The sequence below is a fragment of the Diceros bicornis genome, chromosome 5, assembly GCF_020826845.1.
Source record: "Diceros bicornis minor isolate mBicDic1 chromosome 5, mDicBic1.mat.cur, whole genome shotgun sequence".
Classification (NCBI taxonomy): Eukaryota; Metazoa; Chordata; class Mammalia; order Perissodactyla; family Rhinocerotidae; genus Diceros; species Diceros bicornis.
Window position 1 is genome coordinate 50,791,313 of NC_080744.1, and position 21,285 is coordinate 50,812,597.

The window sequence follows — 21,285 nt, forward strand, 5'->3', positions numbered from 1 at the left end:
GGCACAAAAACAGACACACAGATCAATGGAATAGAATCGAAAGCCCAGAAATAAACCCACACATCTATGGACAGCTAATCTTTGACAAAGGAGCCAAGAACACACAATGGGGAAAAGAAAGTCTCTTCAACAAATGGTCTTGGGAAAACTGGATAGCCACATGTAAGAAAATGAAAGTAGACCCTTACCTTACACCATACACAAAAATTAACTCCAAATGGATTAAAGACTTGAATGTAAGACCTGAAACATAGGCAGTACGCTCTTCGACATCGGTCTTAGCAACATCTTTTCAAACACCACGTCTGACCGGGCAAGAGAAACAATAGAAAAAATAAACAAATGGGACTACATCAAACTAAAAAGCTTCTGCACAGCAAAGGAAACTATCAACAAAACGAAAAGACAACCTAACAATTGGGAGAAGATATTTGCAAACCATATATCTGATAAGGGCTTAATCTCCAAAATATATAAAGAACTCATGCATCTCAACAACAAAAAAACTACCAACCCAATTAAAAAATGGGCAGAAGACCTGAACAGACATTTCTCCAAAGAAGAAATACAGATGGCCAACAGACACATGAAAAGATGTTCAAAATCACTATCAGGGAAATGCAAATCAAAACTACAATGAGCTATCACCTCACGCCCGTCAGCATGGCTATAATTAACAAGACAGGAAACATGTGTTGGAGAGGATGTAGAGAGAAGGGAACTCTCATACACTGCTGGTGGGAGTGCAAACTGGTGCAGCCACTATGGAAAACTGTATGGAGATTCCTCAAAAAATCAAGGATAGAACTACCGTATGATCCAGCTATTCCACTGTTGCATATTTATCCAAAGGACTTGAAAACACCAATTTGTAAAGGTACATGCACACCTCTGTTCATTGCAGCATTATTCACAATAGCCCAGACTTGGAAGCAACCCAAGTGCCCATCAAGGGACAAATGGATAAAGAAGCTGTGGTATGTATACACAATGGAATACTACTCAGCCATAAGAAACGATGAAATCCAGCCATTTGTGACAACATGGATGGACATTGAGGGTGTAACGCAAAGTGAAATAAGTCAGAGGGAGAAGGTCAAATACTGTATGATTTCCTTCATTAAGTAGTAGATAATAACAACAATAAACAAACACATAGGGACAGAGATTGGATTGGTGGTTGCCGGGGGGGAGGGGGGGAGGGAGGGGGGTGAAGGGGATGGTTCGGTACATGTGTGGTGATGGGTTGTAGTTGGTGTTTTGGTGGTGAACATGATGTAATCTGTGCAGAAGTGGAGGTGTAGTGATGTACACCTGAAATTTTTACAATGTTGTAAACCAATGTTACTGCAATAAACAAAAAACTAAAAAAAAAAAATCTAGGGAGAGTGTTCAAGCAGGAAAGCTTAAGTCAGAGGCTCACTCTCATGGCACCAGAAGGTAGAGATTCTTACATTCAGAACAGAAGAATATTCTTATGTAAAAAGTCATTTCTCCCTTAAAACTAAATTCATCAACAGACACAAAAATGATTCAAATCAACATGAGGCTGACTGATTCAGTATAAAGACATGCAGGGTAAAATTTGTGGGTTACCTTTTCAATTCTGCTATACATCAATAAAGGAATATAGACTTTGGAAAATTCTTCCAAAGCCTTTGAAGATGAGTTTTGTTGTTTTTTATTCGATTTTTCCCCTTATCTTTCAACACTTAATTCAGCAGACTGCCATGTTAATTTTTACAAGGTAGTCTTCACTCAATATTAGAATCCACACTGAGTGATTCAAGTCTGAAATCTTTTCCCACATCTCCATTTAAAATGTAACCTAAAAGACAGGGGGGAAAAATAACCTCTTATATCATATAAATTAGCCCTTAAAATTATGGGCGATTCATTTTTTACACTACAAGCTGACAAACCGAAATGTATTTCCCCTCCCAATCTTCACAACAGAGAACGTTTGGGGAATGAGATGCTCCACTTTCTGGCCGACATAAAGGCTAAAATTAACATCTTAAACCATACGTATCCCTTTGTGAACTAAGTACACTGCATTCAATTTAGCCACCGCTATCCCCAAACCCTAACATTCTCCACCTTTCTCCTGAGTCAAAGCCCTTTGTTATTAGTGAGTTTTGTGTCGTTACACAGTCAATCCTAATAGCTAACATTTTAACACTAGCTTACTACGGCGGTGGCCTTAAAAAGACTATTTTACATGTATTATCTGATGAGATCCTCATGAAAAATCCTAAGGTTGGTCCTACTGTTATTTCCATTTTTCAGATGAAGAAAACAAGGCATAGTCAAGTTGAGTGCCAGTCAAGCAACCTGCAGCCATCTCGCACGGCCAGCACCTGGACTTGGGAAGACCAGGTCTGTGAGGCTCTGCAGAAACCCCTTCGACACACACGCAGAGCAAGCGCGGAGACAAACTGCTATGATCACAAATCCCTGCCGCCTCCGTCTGCTAGCCGTGTGATAAAGGGGCAAGTTACCTAAGGTTTTTCCACTTACAAAATGAGAATAATGCTGTCTACTTTATGGGCTATTGTGAAATAGGTCAGTCCTTCTCAAATTCCTTTCCACAGGATAAACATCTTCCTAGGGTTTCTATTTTTAAGAAATGAGGGATTTTTTTCATGAGTTTTCTTCTGCATTCCTACAAGGTCTTGTAAGGGATATGTGTAAGAAAATTCCTTTATATGACTTCCAGTCCTATATCACTCTTCAACAATTACAGAATATAAAAGCTCTGTGTAGTGAGCGTCTGGAAAATTTTATGCTTTTGTGTTACGCTAACTGCCCAGGAGAGGTCTCGACCAAACAAACAGAAGCAATAGTAGCCTAAAAGCACTGGACCATGACATGTCTCACACGACACCTTAAATGGACGACGCATCTCAATAAGCTGACCACGCTTAGAGGGCTGTGGGGATAAAATCGTGGCATTTGCATCCATATAGTTTATAACGAGATCTGAGGTCTCAAAACACTATGAAATCCTGACAGGTAAGAGAACTGTCTTGATGTTAACCTGAGATGCAATGTCAGCTCTTCAGTTCAGCTCAATTTCCCCAAATGGATGGTCTGAAGGCAAAAGCAAGTTGCTCCCTAACTAACAAGGTAGGTAACTTGTTATCTAATAGTATGTAATTTTAAACATGTTTGTATTAAAACAAATATGAATATACTATGGAGTGAAAACTTCAAGTACTTTTATAAATGTCTTTGCATATACCATCTCCCCTAATTGTTACATCAATTATGTTGTTTACAAATGAGCCATATTTTACATGTAAGAACACAAAGGCAAAACCACACTGGAATTCAGGTCTTCTAACACTTGGCCCAGTAATCAGTCCACTTTTTTATTATCTATACTGAAATAAAAATTTAGCTATTGCTTTATAATTATATAACATGAATAATCTAATTTATTCTAAATTGTCCTTAAAAAACCAATATAAAAACTGTTACTTAATATTCTTAACATACTTAAAGTCGTAAATAATGTAAAAATGTAGGAACATAAAATATTCAGTATATATTTTTCTTTAATTAAATATATCTCCTATTTCAGTAGTATGTGGGTGGAGAGTTATTTTCTTCCAAGTAGTCAATACTTCATACCTTTTTTTAGTACCTTTAAATAACAAATATGTAAGTACTTACTTTAGAAATGATTTTATTTTATGTGCAAATAATGGACAGATGCTCTAACCATAGACAATTAGGAGCTTTTTGTGTGTGTGAGAGGAAGATTAGCCCTGAGCTAACATCTGTTGCCAATCCTCCTCTTTTTTTGCTGAGGAAGATTGGCCCTGGGCTAACATCCGTGCCCATCTTCCTCTACTTTATATGGGACGCCGCCACAGCACGGCTTGACAAGCGTTGCGTCAGTGCGCACCCGGGATCCGAATCTGCAAACCCTGGGCCGCCAAAGCAGAGCGCGAGCACTTAATTGCTGCACCACTGGGCCGGCCCCAACAATTAGGAGCTTTTTAAAACAAAACCTTACACAACACAACAAATCTTAAAATGCACTGGGATTCCTCTGCTTCTAAATCGTTGCTAAGCAGGAAAAATAAAGCTTGTTTTATCAGGAATCTCAAAATAGAAATGAGTATTCGCCACAGTGGAAATTACAGAGCATAGTGGCATTTCAGGAACAGAAATTCAGCTCTCACCTCCAACATCCAAACTACCTCTCAGAACAGTTAGACTACGTCAAACAGTCCAACATAATTAGGCTTCAATACATGAGGCCATTATGATCTTCTAAGATACCAAAAAACCAAAACAAGGAATTTAAACATATTACTTGAGGCTAATTATCATACAGGTTGTTAGCTCCTCATTGTATCCCTTCTATAACATTAATAAAGGGAATATCCTACTGCAAAGAAAATTTTATTTTATATATCACTAGCCATGAATTTTTGTCATTAGTTATTACATAAATGCAGCCTAGTGCCATTATCCAAATGGCATGACCATTTTATGTCCACAATTCATTTCTGTATTTACAAACAGAATTTTCATGATTTACATAAGTATATCAGCGAAGGTTTAACAGTGAGATGCAATCTAACGTCCATACTATCTGACAATTTTCAGATAGCAATGTAGGAAAGACATATTTTTAATCACCTTTCATACTGCATAACCTTACATAAAAAACAAACTGATAATTCAGAAGTTCTAAGTTTCCAAAGGAGATTTTCAAACGCACTTATAGAAACAGTTACAGATACTGAGATTTTTATGAAACATCTTCCATGTCCACATCCTGTTGTAATTTCTGGACCATTTTTTCTTCCAGCTGCTTTCCTTTGCCTTTAAAAAAATAAATAAAAACCTTTATCAATTCCATGTGACCTTGCAGACTCATATCAACACTTTATATAAAGGATCTTGGATGTTTTAAAACATTAGCCATTTCTAAGAAATTTAAGAATAGTAAACTTACACAGGTTTTATGATATGCCACCCGTAACGTAAGAGTTCTACACACATTTGCTCATTTCACCCTAATAACAACCTGTATTTTATAGATGAGAAAACTGAGGTACAGAGACAGATGAATCTGCCCCAGGTCTCTCAGCTAGTAAGTCAAAGAGCTGGGATTGGAACCCTGGCCCTGGATCCAGAATCCCTGTTCTTCACAATGTACTACCTACCTCAAAGAGGGTTCCCTAAAAATTTAGATAACAGTTCATTCCATATCATCTATACATGAAACAAATGCTCCAGGATTTTGTCTATATTGTTTTAATTAATTTGGTAAAAAAATAACCTAGGTAGGACTCTTACACAAATCTACTCAATGTATGGTGACAGAATTTGACCTTTACTAAGGTTCAGGCATGCAATCATTCAGGAATCAAGTCTTCAACTAAATCTCACCAAAATTTCTCTCCCTTTAAGTAATCTGCATAAGTAAATTATAAAACAGATTGTACTTGGTGCCAGCTGGGTAAAAGACTGGTTTTCTAGCACCTCACAAAAGAAACTATGCACACGAACAACCGCCCAAATGAGTGACTACCAGTAAGTTACATCAGCACAAAGAGAAGGTTTTAATACAAAACTGTAGTTCTCAAACTTCAGTATCAGAATCACCTGGAAAGCTACTAAAGAACAGAGGCCCAGACTCAAAGGGCCTGATACACAATATAACGAAATATAAAACAGGGCCGGCCCGGTGGCGCAAGCAGTTAAGTGTGCGCACTCCACTCTGGCGGCCCGGGGTTCGCCAGTTCGGATCCCCGGCTCGCACCGACGCACTGCTTGGCAAGCCATGCTGTGACGGCGTCCCATATAAAGTGGAGGAAGATGGGCACAGATGTTAGCCCAGGGCCAGTCTTTCTCAGCAAAAAAAGAGGAAGACTGGCAGATGTTAGCACAGGGCTGATCTCCTCACCAAAAAAAAAAAAAAAAGAAATATAAAACATCGTCCTTTAATAAAAACAGATATGAGGCAAAATCATCTATGAAATTATTATTCAAGTTATTTTGATTAACTTGGGCACGTATCTTACAGAAGACAGGATTCTACGGAGGTAGAAAAGAAAAGCACCTGCAACAAACTGACTGGAACTGGGAAATATACTAAATATTTTTATAAACCAAGTCATATCACAAGTGGACTGAAAGATAATAGTTATATGAAAAAATGACCTTAAAAAGTTGGTTAGTACCCAATTATACAGACCACAAAAATCCAGATTTTTTCATCTCTCTACTAAAAGCAAAGAACCTCCTGTGCAATGCAGCACTTACCTGCAACAGGGGCCCGGATGAGATGGATGTTCTGCTTGACTTCTTTGATGTCCTGAACTTTCTGCAGTTCTTTATTTTTCTTCAACCTAGAATAAAACACATCACGGTGAAAATTTCAGTTATTAAAACTTCTTTAAAAGACATTAATTCATAACTTATAAAAACAAATTTTATTAAATTAGCCACACAGATGAAGAATGTGATCTCAAAATTATTTTCCAGTTCCTAATTAGCTTAAAATAGGATTCCTACACCACCAACTTGTTCATTCACTGTATCTCTAGTGCCTAGTTGGGAATAAAATTAGGGAGGTGGAGGAGGGTTCAATATATTTGCTGAGTGAAAGAAGGCATGTGAACGAAGCAAAGAATTAACTCAGAATTCAATCAATCTCAGAAATCAATGTCTATTATACACGTATAGTGCAAATCTATAACTGTTAAAGTGCCTAGATCTTTTTTCCTCAAAGAAAGAAGTCTCTTTGTTACCTTTTTTAAATCATTAATTACAAGAGCACAAAACACATAAAACACTCAACAAAAATGCTAACAGAGTAGTTCTCAAACATTTAGCCCCTTTTCTGTAATGCTTTAACATTTTTTGGAAGCCAGAAAGCTGTGAGCACATGTTCCTTTTCTATGACAGACTTCCATAGTGATAAGATCAAAAACTAATGCCCCTGCGTTAAAGAAATAACCGATTCCAGACTTGGGCAGGGAAAGTACAAGATGAGGCTAGAACCTCTTGATAGCCATAAAACAAGAAAGCTCTCAAAAAATGAGAAGGAACTATCGAAATGACACAGGAGCCCTCCTGAACAAACTCCCACTGGCCTGGGGTACTTACAACATCAAAATAAGTTATGACAAAGAATTATAATCTATTGAATACCATAAGAATCAATAAATACACACAGATATGATATGAATGAATAAAGGAATAAATTTTGAAATTGAGGAGAAGGGAAAAGCTCTTTTACATGAGAAAGCTAACTAATAAATGTAGAAGAAATGAATGAATTAGAAAAATCACCATTTGGCAATGACCACAATAAAAGATTCAGACAAGACTCTAATGGATGCTAAAACCAATAGGCACCAGTTTGAGGAGTACCAGGCTCTCTGCCGAGTCTCAATGTATCTCCCCCAAGATAGGTACTGACTAAAAAGGAGAAAGAAATGGTAACTCTCTAGTGGAGAAAACTGGCAGACACCACCTTAACCAAGTGATCAAAGTTAACATCACTGGTAAGGGATGACATGTGCCTCCTGCTACGATGCATAAGGACACACATCATTTCTGGCCAAAGGTCCCTAACCTGAATCTAATCATGAGGAAAACAGCAGACAAACCCAAATTGAGGAACGTTCTATAAGATAATGGACCTGTACTCTTTAAAAATGTCAACGTCATTTAAGACAAAGAAAAGAAACTATCCACATTAAAGGAGTTGAGGAGATATGACCACTAAATGTAACGCATGATCCAGGATTTTCTGTTGCTATGAAGGACATTACTGGAACAACTGGTGAAATCTGAATAAGGTCTGTAGATTATATAATGGTATTATATCAATATTAATTTCCTGATTTTGATAACTATACTGTGGTTATATAAGAGCTTGTTCATATTTTTAGATATACACTGAAGTATACTTAGGAGAAAAAGAGCAAAATATCTTCAACCTACTATACAGAAACAAGGATAAAGTAAAAGTGGTGAAATGCTAATAGAATATACAAGAGTTCTTTATACTATTATTGCAAGTTTTTGTAAGTCTGAAGCTGTGTGAAAATTAAGTGAAAAAAAAAGAGTCTCTAGATTTCTACTAGTAATTATTTTTCCAAGAGCTACTCGATACATATATTCATACCTGTTCATTATAAATTTAGCTTGGCGTTTCTGTTTGATCTCTTCGACTCTCTTCATTGCATCAACTACAAAAAAATTCATAAAAGTTAGCAAATTTATGCTCCTTCAAGCAGGATGATTATAATCAACAAGAGCTTTAACAATCATTCCTTTATTCTTTATTGTGATTTAGAAATGGATTAAATGAAAAAACTCATTGCAAAAACGATCCCTACTAAACTAGCTGAAGAAGGTATGTACTCTTGGCTTATATCACTTTGACTATCTTTCACAAGTAACCCCTCTCTAATTTTCATTTTGCAAAAGCCTTTATTGCTACTAAATTTTCCTTCTACTTTAAACCAATCCAGTGCTCTTCAAATTTTATTCTACAATGAACACAGATTAATGGCTACTGATCTCATTCTTAGCTTGTCATATCCATAAATAAAGACAGCACCTTTCCAGTCATAAACACCACTTTTTCTTCAAGTGCGTGGGATAGATCTGCACATGATGAATATTGGTAGAATGAACTTGTCAATCAGTCAAAATTGATCCAGTCAATTTGCCACGTTCTCAACCACTAAAATCCAATTATTTTGGAAAATATGTACAGGAGCCTTGGCTATAAGGGAGCTGAGTCCACCTATACTCTAGAATCTATATCAGCACTGTCCAATATAAAAGAAACCACATATGTAATTTTAAATTTTCTAGTAGTCACATTTAAAAAAAAAGGAACAGGTTGAAATGTAATGATATATTTTGTTTAACCCAACATATCCAAAATACTGTCATTTCAACATGTAATCAATATAAATTATTACTGAGACATTTTATGCTTGTTTTCATACTAAGTCTTCAAAACCCAGCATGTGTTTTACATTTACAGCACATCTCAATTCAGACGAGCCACATTTCAAGTGCTCAGTAGCCCCTGTGACTAGGCTGGCATACTGCACAGCACAACTCCCAATCTAGCTTCTTGAAGTATAGTCTGTGGATCTGATGAATAACAGGATACTCACATAGTCTTAAAGCATCTCCCCACCATATAATTATTACTCATCAAGGGTAAGATACTAACTTTACAGTGGAGAAACCTGCTAGACTCCTCCTTGACCAATAATCAAAGTCAACATTGCCAGTAACAGACTAATGGACAGCAGGAGCCTCCTGACGCTACACAATGACCAGAACTCAGCATCACGTCTGTGGTGTTCCTGCCAAACGTACATTACCCAAATCTAACCTTGAGGAAGCATCAGACAAAACTCAATTAAGGGATTTTGTACCAAACACCTGGCTCATATTCTTCAAAACTGTCAATGTCTTGAAATATAAAAACAAACTCAGGAACTGTTCCAAATCCAAAGAGACATGACATGTACTATTCTTACAACTTCTGCAATAAAGGATATTATTGGGACAATTAGAGAAACCTAAATAGGTCTGAGATTAGGTAATATTGTATCAATGTCAATTTCTTTTAATAATTGCATTGTGGTTATATGAGAGAATGTTCTATTTTTAGGAAATATATATTAAACTATTTAGGGATAAAGAAGCATTATATATGCAACTTAGTTCAGAAAAAAATTATAGAAGGAAGGAAAGAGAGAGAGAGGAGGAGGAGGAAAGTAAAGGTAAATTTAATAAAATGTGGGGGCTGGCTCCATGGCCTAGTAGTTAAGTTCAGCGCAATCTGCTTTGGCAGCCTGGGTTTGGTTCCCGGGCGCGGACCTACACCACTCGTCAATGGCCTTGCTGTGGTAGCGACCCACATACAGAATAGAGGAAGACTGGCACAGATGTTAGGGGGAATCTTCCTCAGCAAAAAATAAATAAAAATAAAATTTAAAAAAATAAAATTTAATAAAATGTTAACATCTGGGGAATCTAGATGAAGGATATCAGAGAATTCTACTCCTGCAACTTTTCTGTTCAGACTGAAATTATGCCAAAATAAAAAACTTTTTAAATGTAGTCTGAGGACCAGTAACATTGGCATTACCTGGGAGTTTGTTAGAAATGCAGAATCTTAGGACCCACCCAGACATACTGTAAAAGAATCTGCATTTTACCCAGAAGGCCCCATGGGGCCACTGCTATTAAGACAATGTTTGTATGAATAAGTCTAAGACAATGTCAACTCTAAAATCTGCACATGCTGTAGCTTTGAATTAATAATATGCTGGATATGTAAGGTTTTTTTTCTTTGTCTTTCAGCAAAAATGATTAGGCCAAGTCCTAGTACTCAGAAGCAATTCCACAGCTTAAAGTTACTCAGAAGGGAAATAAACACAAATGGCAGGTAAATTCTTTACAAAGAATAAGACGCTGCATTTCCAACTATTTCAGACTGAAAAATTTTAAACGTAAGAAGCATCTGATAGGGGCCAGCCCCGTGGCGCAAGCAGTTAAGTGCAAGCGCTCTGCCGCGGCGGCCCAGGGTTCGCCGGTTCAGATCCTGGGCACGCACCGACGCACCACTTGACAAGCCATGCTGTGGCGGCGTCCCATATAAAGTGGAGGAAGATGGGCATGGATGTTATCCCAGGGCCAGTCTTCCTCAGAAAAAGGAGGATGGCATCAGATGTTAGCTCAGGGCTGATCTTCCTCACAGAAAAAAAAAAAAAAAAAGCAGCAGCAGCATCTGATAGACGTTAAAAATTGATCAGCAATACAGAGAGACATGAGGGATAAAATACAAACTATTCTTCCTAGTATTCTTGCTTTTGAAGTTCTACTGTTTCTGTGGACATGAGCATCTTAACAAAGGTTGCTCAGGCCACATCTTCACACAATTAGATATCGTAAGCAAGGAATATAAAACTATTGTCAACAGCTAGTTTACAGACAACATGATACTGAAATAGGGGGTGTGGGGCATCAACAAATCTTCTAGAAGAGTAATGTATCTTTCTGGAACACTATTAACAACTTGTATTAATTGTATAAACCAGTAGGAAATAGTTTTAAGTTTCAAAAGATTCACACTGTCTACCCAGATCTTTGAAAAGTCTATTTGTAGGATTCAAATATGAAAGGACAACAGAATCTGTGCAGGAAAAAAAAACTTAATAGAGAACTGCTTCTTACAAATTTACAGATCTATAAATGAGTGGGCAAGAGAATGAGACTCTGTGATAAGACCTGAAGCAACTACCCTCTAACAAAAACAATAAAACAGGAGTACTCAGTAAAATGCACCAAGAGGGCAGGGAGTGTGTGTGCCCTGTTCATCTTTGTATGCTAGAGTCAGTGCTTATTGTTAAAGTATATGAAGTCTTACAGAACCCAACAGTATTTCTCACAAGCAAAGTAAATAACAAGCCAGTATGGAGGGTCACAGTAACTGAATATCCACACACGACTAAAATAAGATACGCACTCAGTTTTAACATCAAGCTGAATACCCAACAAATAAAAGCAGTTATAAAATATGTAAAAATGATCTGGAGCTGTTATCTTCAAGCAGTAACAAAAAAACAAAGGCCAAAATGAAATAGAACTCAGCGGGGTCCAGAAATGCTTTAGGACCTTCCTATAACGTCCTTGACAAGAGTGCCTTTTGGAATCAATATTTGTAACTATGTGTGGTGATGATGTTAACTAGACTTATTGTGGTGATCATTTTACAATATATACAAATATCAAATCATTACATTATACACCTGAAACTAATGTTATATGTCAACTATACCTCAATATAAAAAAGAATCTTATGAAGTTATTAATCTCTTCAGAAATCCTTGAGTTTGAGTCAGTGTTACTTCCTTACCAAATAAGCCCAATGAAATCAACTGCTTTTCAAAAACTAACTCTTCCTCTAATTACAAAACAGAAGAGAAAGACCTTATTTAAAAAAAAAAAAAAAAAAACCCAAGGAGCAGAATACTCAGGGCTATGTGGAATAGGCAATTCCTAATATGGACTCTGATTTCTCCACACAGGCCAGGAAAAGAAAGCTTTAGAGGGTGTCAAATAACTACTACAAAGGCCCATAACTTTTCAATTCCTCCCTGAAGTCTTATGACTGACTGGGGAAAAGGTCTTGAAAGGAATGCCCTGCCTGTGATCCATTAGAGACTGATAACATTTGCAGAATTCTAAGTCTTATGGACGTCTAGTTAAACTTCGTCACCTCCACACTCAAGACTAGAAATGGCTACAGGCTGCATAAGGCAGTGATTAAGGGAAGAAAAGGGAGGACCAAGGGCCTCAAACACACATAGACACAATGGAATCTACAAGCTAGCTGAAGGAACAAAGTTTTATTATATATGGGATTTTTTTTTCATTAAAGTCTCTGCCTACTTCAGGAAAAAAAAAAGACAAGAATTAGATAGATATTATTGCTTTTGATTTCAGTAGCCTCTAGCTTCATTTTTACCTAAGTCAAACACTTAAAAGTTCTCTTAGAAAATTCATAATTATCACCTTAAGCACTAAACTTTTTAATTTTACAGGAGCATAAATTTTATAAGGTATACACAATACGATGTTTATATCCCTAAACCAAATTATCTAAACTTATAAAGCGTGTTAGGTTTTGTGTATATTTTAACCATGCCACACTCACCCCAAAAAACTATTCTCCATATCTATTTTTTTCAAATTTTTGGATGTTTTGATATCTTTGTGTAGGCACTTCAAATAATGTCAAATTTAATAATTACATTATTTTTATAATGGATACATCAGCCAATTCTGAAAAGGATTTTGGGTAGCTTATAATAAAAGACACAAATACAACAGAACAATTAAAATAAGAATAAAATAATTAAAGCTAACCAATGAAAAGGAGAAGAAATTTAATACTTAAATAACAAACTGACATTCAAGTTATGGCTAAATCCCAAACAAGTCTCTCCTGAAAATTCCTAGTATTCCCTTGTGACTTACTAGTTTTATTCCATAGCTCTCGCTGGTATTTGACAGGTTCATTTCTACGTTTTTCAAATTCAAATGAATTATCCTGCAAAGTGGGAAAAATACAGTTTTAAAAGAGGTAGAAAGGAAGCATTTCTTAAAACTTATTCTCCTTTTCACAAAAGTTCCTAGTGTTTCAAACCATGGACACACATTAAGATTCCCCCCAGGGTGATCCCAGAAAATACAAGTTGTCAAACTTTTCTCCTTTACACACCACAATCTACAAGACAGCCATGCTGAAAACATCTCTGTATACAAATGATTCTCAAGGGGTGGACAGTACCACCCCCGTCCCTCAGAGGGGCGTATAACAATCATGGGGATTAGAAACACACTGAAAAGCTTCCCTGATTTCCCATTCCTAGATGAGACTCCCAGCCAGAAAACTTTGTATTAGGATAAACCATATGAAACTGCAATTTTTCATATATCAAAAAGAGTCAAGCATTGAGAATTTCATACGGTTCAACCTAAATGCTTTGCATGTTTATATATTTCAATAGCTATATACCTTTGTGTTATAGCATAAAGGTGTGAAACTACACATCTTCAAATAAATGTGGTGCTGCTCTGCATGACATAAGCTTCACCCTGAAATTCTTCAGGTCTCCTCCAAACATAGTTGGTATTTTGACAGTTAATGATCCTATTTATCTCAAAACATGCAAAACAATTTTGGAAAAGCTACAGCTTTCTTGGAAAAACTACAGGTATCTCTTGGTTTTCAAATCTATCGGACTTAGGCATGTGGAACAGCACTAACCCTGTATTTAGCTATTTCATTTATATACACACGCTCCTGTTCAGATCACAGCAACCTCAGCCATGACAAGGTAACTGGTCACCAGCAAATGACCGACTGGCATCCTTTCTTCACTCATACACTTGTCACCTGCATTTGAGGTACTATATTTCTTCTTGTCCATACTGAAAATTATTTTTGTGACTATAATTGTGATTTGTCATTGCACTTTGTCAAAAAATATTCTTTACATTCATTGAAAACCTCTGGTGTTAAGGAAGCTGGGAAAGGGCTTCATGGCAACTGCTTAGATATTGCCCTTAAGGAACAGAGAGGCAGGAAAGACGTCATGGATTTCGGGGTAGAGGAAGTCATGGAGGGAGAGGACAGTTTAAAGATCTTCCTCCCTCAAAGGGAGCCTGCGCAGCAGCTTTCACCTCCTCCCTTTACAGGGGTCAAATGTGGACAAGCTTCACCAGGTCCTTCTACCAATTCAGTAATAGCAGCATGACGATGGGGGCTCACCTCATGAAACTCCCTCACCCAGCTTCCCACTATTCCTCCTTACACCAACATTATTAATTAATTTCTCTGCTCTCAGACACAAAGTCTCCCTAAGGAAATCTAGAAACTGATAAATGAGTCTATTACAAACCTAATCTGAGCCCTCTCTCATTTTCAAGAATGCTTTAATTAATCTTTTAACTTCCTCTCAAAATCTCTAAGTAGCAATTTCCAACTTTGCCCCAATCCATGTAAATGATTTCCCCCCTTGTTTGCAGGAGCAAAAAAGTTTCTTGAGAATAAGAAAAAATACAAACTGGGGGCCGGCCCGGTGGCGCAAGCGGTTAAGTGCGTGCGCTCTGCTGCGGCGGCCCGGGGTTCGCCGGTTTGGATCCTGGGCGCGCACCAACGCACCACTTGTTAAGCCATGCTGTGGCGGCGTCCCATATAAAGTGGAGGAAGATGGGCACGGATGTTAGCCCAGGGCCAGTCTTCCTCAGCAAAAAAAGAGGAGGATTGGCAGATGTTAGCACAGGGTTGATCTTCCTCACAAAAAAAAAAAAAGAAAAAATACAAACTGGATTAGGAATTTTTTTTTCTTTTCAGAATTCTAAAGATTTATGGTTTTTAGGATCATGTGAGAATGAAATTATTACCACAGCCACATACAAATAAGTCACTCATCAATCATGGTATAGGAAGCCTTGTTATAGTTAACTAAATCACATATCCCTCCCTGCCCCCCAAAAATTAAAATTTTGAAAACTGTAAAAACTATATTGATAGCTAATTGTACGCACCACTGTAAGCTCTTTACCAGCTGCCTTCCGGAATGCTTTAGTCCACCTGACCTTGCGAGGATTGCGCTTCTTCTTAAAGTTTTTATGACACTTGGATTTACAGAATCTGAACACCTACAAGAAAAATAAGTTAAACTAGTGAAAAGTCAATATTAAAAATTTTTCTATCATAAGATATTACCCCTACCAGACAAAATATACTGTGAAGTCTGAGAAATGACAACGGTTCTTACTCACAAGTGCTTCTACCTACTCACAACACTGTTTAGAAATATGTGAGACATATCAGACTAAATGGAAATTGAACTATTTTTTGACTATCAAACATCATCACAACTAAAGGCTAAGGGCCCTGAAGATACAGTTATAAACTACCATTTTTATAGAATAACAGTAAAACCTTACAATGATATTGAATGAACGGAAGAATTTTAAGAAAAGTCATTTATTTAAATCTCTTCTCAATTCAGAATAGTTCTCAAAATTCACTTTCTATATACCTCAATAGGGGTTAAGTTTCAAACACCATTCTGAAATCTCTTTGGTTCTATCCATCCTTGCACAAAATAATTTCAAAAAAGCAACTAAAACAGTCTATAGATTCGTTTTCTGAAGTGTTTATTCAAAGATCTACTAGGAAGATTCTTCACTACTTTAATTCTTCACCTTCATCCCAAAAGACGTGATCCTTTAATAGTGCTTACAATTTAATGATGCTTCAATGTGCTCCTGAAATGGCTTACTGGGACTCATATAAGTCTAAAATGTATTATTTTGTACTTTGTAAAGGCTTAGGACATATTACAATTTGTATTGTGTGTATTACTAGAGGGATGTGTGTATTACTAAAGGAAATATGAAGAGAAAAAGTAATCTGTGAGTTTATGGATCTTGGCAAAGAAAATTAAGTGGAATTATCATACCTATATCCAAAATGTGACCCATAAAAAAAATAGGTCAAAATGAGGTATAAACATTCCAAACTAAGTAAGCCTATATAGCAAAGGAAACAAAAAAAAAAACAAACAAATAGGACTACATCAGAGTAAGCCTGTGTTCATTTTATGTATACTTTGTTCTACGCGGAACTTCAAACAGGTCACTATACACACTAGGACACTGTTTTCTTAGAAAGGGTCAAAATTAGTTCAATCTAAACTAGACCCACACCTCCTAGAGAGCCCTCTCCTGAGAGACTTGAGTAAAAGCATGTCTACATTCTCGAATTAATTTCAAAGCAACTAGAAAATATAAGAACTACTGTAGTCTCCCAGAGTAACTCACTGTGAAATCATTATTGGCAAAATTTCTTTGAGTTTTTTCAGCCCTAAGTACTATTACCTTTTAAGTAAAAGCCTCCTACGTTTAATAACTACTAGATAACTCATAGATAAATCCCCATTTCTGAGATATATCTAATGAGAGGTTTGAACTTGTCCTGAGTCTTCCCAATTCCAAAGAGAGCCAATGGGAAGTTACAGGAGAAGTCTACTTGAACTCCCTAGCTAATATATGTTATCTGAAAAGCCCATGAAGCATCTGAACAGACTGGAGTCACTGGAGATGGGAAGGGGATTCAATCATCAAAAAGGAGCATCTACTATGAGCCTGATGTTGTCCTAGGTGCTACGGGTATAGAAGAATTAAAACATGATATCCTACTTTGAGACGCTTACACTAGCAACGTGATCAAGTCTCACTTTGCAAACAAGAGAGATGGAGATCAGACTAGGATATAAACAACGGGATAAAACTGTATACAGGCACACTCAGGGATATCACAGGTTCGGTTTCAGACCACCACAATAAGGCAAGTATCACAATAAAGTGAGTCGCGGGAATTTTTGGGTTTCCCAGTGCATATGAAAGTTACATTTATTCTATATTGTAGTCTATTAAGTGTGCTAAAGTCTGTTATGTCTAAAAAAACAATGTACATACCTTAATTAAAAAATACTTTATTGCTAGAAAATGCTAACTATCACCTAAGCCTTCAGCGAGTTGTAATTTTCTTGCTGGTGAAAGGTCTTATAAAAAACGCATTATCTGTGAAGCGCAATAAAGCAAAGTGCAAAAAATGAGGTATGCCTGTACAATAATCATGTATAAACTAATATGGAAACACACAATAAGGAAGTGGTCAAACATATGGTGGGGTAGGTTGTGGATGGACTACGTGTGAGATACAGTTTCATAGGCTCAAATTTCCTTTTTAATCTAGTCTTCTAGCATCATCCTCAGTCTTCAATATTGAAAAAAAATTATCTAATAGTACCTCGGCCTCAAAGTTCTTCAACACCTTCTTATTCCACTAATTCAACAAATATTTATTAAGCATTCATTAAGGATGTATATATTTTTCCTGTTCGCAAACTATGTGAAAATATGGAGCATTAATACTAATTCTTTTTTTTTTAATTTAATTTTATTTTTCCCCCAAAGCCCCAGTAGATAGTTGTATGTCATAGCTGCACATCCTTCTAGTTGCTGTACATGGGACGGGGCCTCAGCATGGCCAGAGAAGCGGTGCGTCGGTGCGCGCTCGGGATCCGAATCCGGGCCGCCAGCAGCGAAGCGCACGCACTTAACCGCCAAGCCACGGAGCCGGCCCACATTAATACTAATTCTACCCTTAAGAAGCAACCTAAGAAGCATAAAAGGGGACCATCTATGGAAGACGGTCTCAAAAGCTAAGAGCATAAAGACTAGTTAGGAGGCTATGAAAGTGACAAGTGCCTAATTTGGAACCAGGACAGGAGGGAAGGAAAAAAAAAGACACCACTATCCTTTGCAAAGGCAGAATGGATAGGACAATAACTAGATACAAAAGGTGAAAGATTCAAAGATGACTCTCATGTTTCTAGCAAAACTGTCTAGGCAGATGACAGTGGTATTAATTCAGAGAGCAAAAAGATTTGAGGTAATAAGGGACTCTCTTTCAGTAGGCTCACTGTTAGGTACAAACAGAATTTCTCTGTCAAGTGGAAAACTCAGACTTGTAACTAAGGAGATAAAGATTTGGGAATCATCAGCACAGGAGAACCGAGACAGTTTTCAATAGCACTTCAGGGCCTCTACTTCTTATTTCCCCAAGCAACTCTGTTCTGGATCCACTGGTCCTCCCTAGAGCAAGCTAGCTCTCAGCCAATTTAACAATGCTAGCAATATAGACTTCCTCATCAACTTGAACTTCCGCTGTGTCTGCCAGATAACACCATCTCTAGTAGCTCTCAAGATCTGTTCTAATCCCAATACCCAGTTGACAAACATTGATGGACAAAAATCATAAAATCATAATGACCAGATCATCTACAAAGCCATACTGCCCACTGTGAATTAGACCCCAACCTGGCAATCGTTTCATTCATTTCTATAAACGTTTTATCGTGTTCCTGAGAGCAGGAATTCAAAATCTGCTGCATGTTCTTTCAAGTTCCCAAACACAGCTTTGGTGTCTCAATTTCAGCCAGAAGCCCTGCTCCTACTTTAACGAAGTGAATGTCTTCCGTCTATAATATAGATATAAGGCCATGAAGTAGGAACTGCAACTCTTTAGTATGTCAAAATCACCTCGTTAAATATTGATTCCTAGATCCTCTTCCCCTTCCCCCAAAGATTCCAATTCAATAAATCTAGTGGAAATCAGGAATCTATTATTTACAAGTGCCCAGTGATTCAGAGGCAAATATAAGAGAGGTCAAATTCTGAGAAACAATGTGTTAAAGAAACCAGAGGAACGAGATTCATTCTGCTATGAGAAGGCAAATTCAGTCTTTCACAACCAGGCCTTATATCTGTATGTTTCTATCTTATGTTTATAGATCTACCTTTTTCTATATAAACTTGTATTTACAGCCCTACTGCAAACCTCTATCACCAACTACAATCCAGTCACTTCCTAAAACAGAGGAAAGTAATTGCTCCGCTCTGTGCCTTTGCTCAAACTGATCCCTTTCCTTCCACCTAGAATGCCTTCTCCTCGCTTTCTTACGCAAAATTTAAGATCCAGGATAAATGTCATCTTCTTTCTGAGCCTTTTCATATACGACCCTCTCCAACTCACCTCCAATAACTTCATAATACATAACTTTACTATTCAGCCATCAGCAACATTTGTATAACCTCTACACACTATGGGCAGTCCCAAGTCTTACTCGTCTCTGTGGACACGGACCTTAGCAACGATGGGCACGCGTTCGACAAAGGTGACTGAAGTGAAGAACTTGGCCCACGTACAAGACTGGCCAAACGCCCCAAGAGCCCCCCAGATTCCCCGTCGGCGCTGGCTGGGATCGCTCCTGAAGCTCATCGCAGCCAGCATCGCCCAAGGGTGGCCTGGAGAACAACTCCGGTCTGGACGCCCGCAAGGAGAAACTCCCCAGAGAAGAGGTCGAGGCCCAGCTCGCCGCAAAACCACCCTGTCGCGGGGGCAGCGCGGAAACCCCGGGCCAAACGCCGCAGGGGCGGAGGAACCCCGCGCCGAGCCGGCGCCGCCTCGGCCCGCGCGGCACAGCGCCGCCCGCTGGTCTTGGCCGCCTCACCTTGCAGTCGTTGCGGACGAACATCATGCCGTGGCCGGGGTAGATGGGCCCCGAACAGAAATAACACTTCTCGATACGCATGTTGAACCCGCGTGGGTACGCACCGGCCAAACGCCAAACTTGAAAGGAAGTGACGTAGTCCTGCCACAGGAAGTGATTCTCTTCCCAGTTCCTGACCCAGAAAAGGCGAGCGTCCTTCGCTCCTGGGGGGCCCTGGAAAGCGACCGGAATGTGACAGCGCCTCCCCGCGGCCGCGCGGGCAAAAGCGCTGCTGTTTGGCGCAGGCGCAGAGCTGCAGAGTCGGCCTCGCCGCCCTGTCTGGGCAAGTGAGATGTGGCTCTGCGCCGCCTTCTGAACCCGCTCACGTAGCGCCTGGTTTTCCTGTCTACCATATCCTGTAACGTCAGCATTTACTCCTGTCTTCTGTACCTTGTCTTTGGTTTGTGCTCCCCCCACGGGGCTTCCCACACACTGCGTTGTCTCTAAGAACTCATTTCTCCACTGCCAGCCCTAGACCCGCCCTGATCCCGGCCCCAGGCGGTCTTGCCTCGTGGCGGCGGCGAGAACCTGGCGCCCGACGCTGCATCGGACACTGCAACGCAAGCAGCTGAATCTCTGAGGCTCAGAGTACTTAACCAGCAATTTTTTTAAAGCCTGGTAGTGGTGTTCTCCACCTTTACTCCTCTCACCTTTTAAATAATATACATATGTGGTAAAAAGAAACATTTTCACAGGAAACTAAGGTTCTCTCCCCAGATCTCCAGACCTCCCCAGTTGCAATCAGTGCCTTTTATTACCTACCAGACAATTTTCTGTGCAGACACAAACATGTCTGTGTGCTCGCGTGTCTCCACTTCCTCTTCTTGATAACACTAATGAGCATACTATTCACCCTTTTCTTCATGTTGCTGTTGTCTGTCTTCCCTCGTGGGAATGTGAGCTCCATGGGGGCAGAGATTTTTGTCGTTTTGTTCACAGCTATATCCCCAGTACCTAGAACACTTCCTGGCACATAAGCAATCAATACATACCTTATTATCAGTGAATACTTACTCTTTTTCAAAGTTATATACATGCAGCTGTATGAAGGTATCATTTTAGTTGGTCGCCTATGGATGGACATTTGTTTCCTATCTTTCGGCATAAAAGCATCCTTACTGATGTACTTTTTTTTTCCCAAAAGAGTTTATCTATACAGAACTGCTGGGTAAGAGGATGGATACACTTTTAACATTTGGTAGATAATACTAAATGCCTTTCAAAAAGTTTTAGCAATTAACACTTAACAACAACCAAGAAGATGCCGATTTTACCACATCCTTGTCAAAGGTTATCTTTGTCAATCTGAGGTTAAATTTTTTTCGTTATTATTTTAACTTGCATTTATTTAATTATGAATGAGGTTAAGAATCTTTCCAAATGTTTGAAATCTATTTTTTCTTTGAATTGCCTGTTTATGTCCTTTACGTGGTTTGCTACCGTTGTTGGTTTTAATGGCACTTCCTGTAAAGTTTAAGAAAGTTATCTCTTTGCTGACATTTAAAAATTATTTCCCAGTTTATCAGTATTTTAAGCTTAGCTTATAGTATTTTTCCACGCAGAAATGTTTTATTTGTAT

General features: G+C 38.3%; 1 protein-coding gene across 1 annotated transcript; it reads right to left on the reverse strand.

Moving 5' to 3' along the window:
- Positions 1–4,397: 4,397 nt before the first annotated feature.
- RSL24D1 (ribosomal L24 domain containing 1) lies at positions 4,398–19,781 on the reverse strand. The gene is made up of 6 exons (XM_058541621.1): positions 19,668–19,781; positions 15,127–15,240; positions 13,051–13,123; positions 8,162–8,225; positions 6,289–6,374; positions 4,398–4,842 (listed from the first exon to the last, which is right to left on the reverse strand). The coding sequence occupies exons 1-6, from the start codon at positions 19,746–19,748 to the stop codon at positions 4,769–4,771; spliced, it is 492 nt and encodes a 163-aa protein (XP_058397604.1). The 5' UTR covers positions 19,749–19,781; the 3' UTR covers positions 4,398–4,768.
- Positions 19,782–21,285: the final 1,504 nt, after the last annotated feature.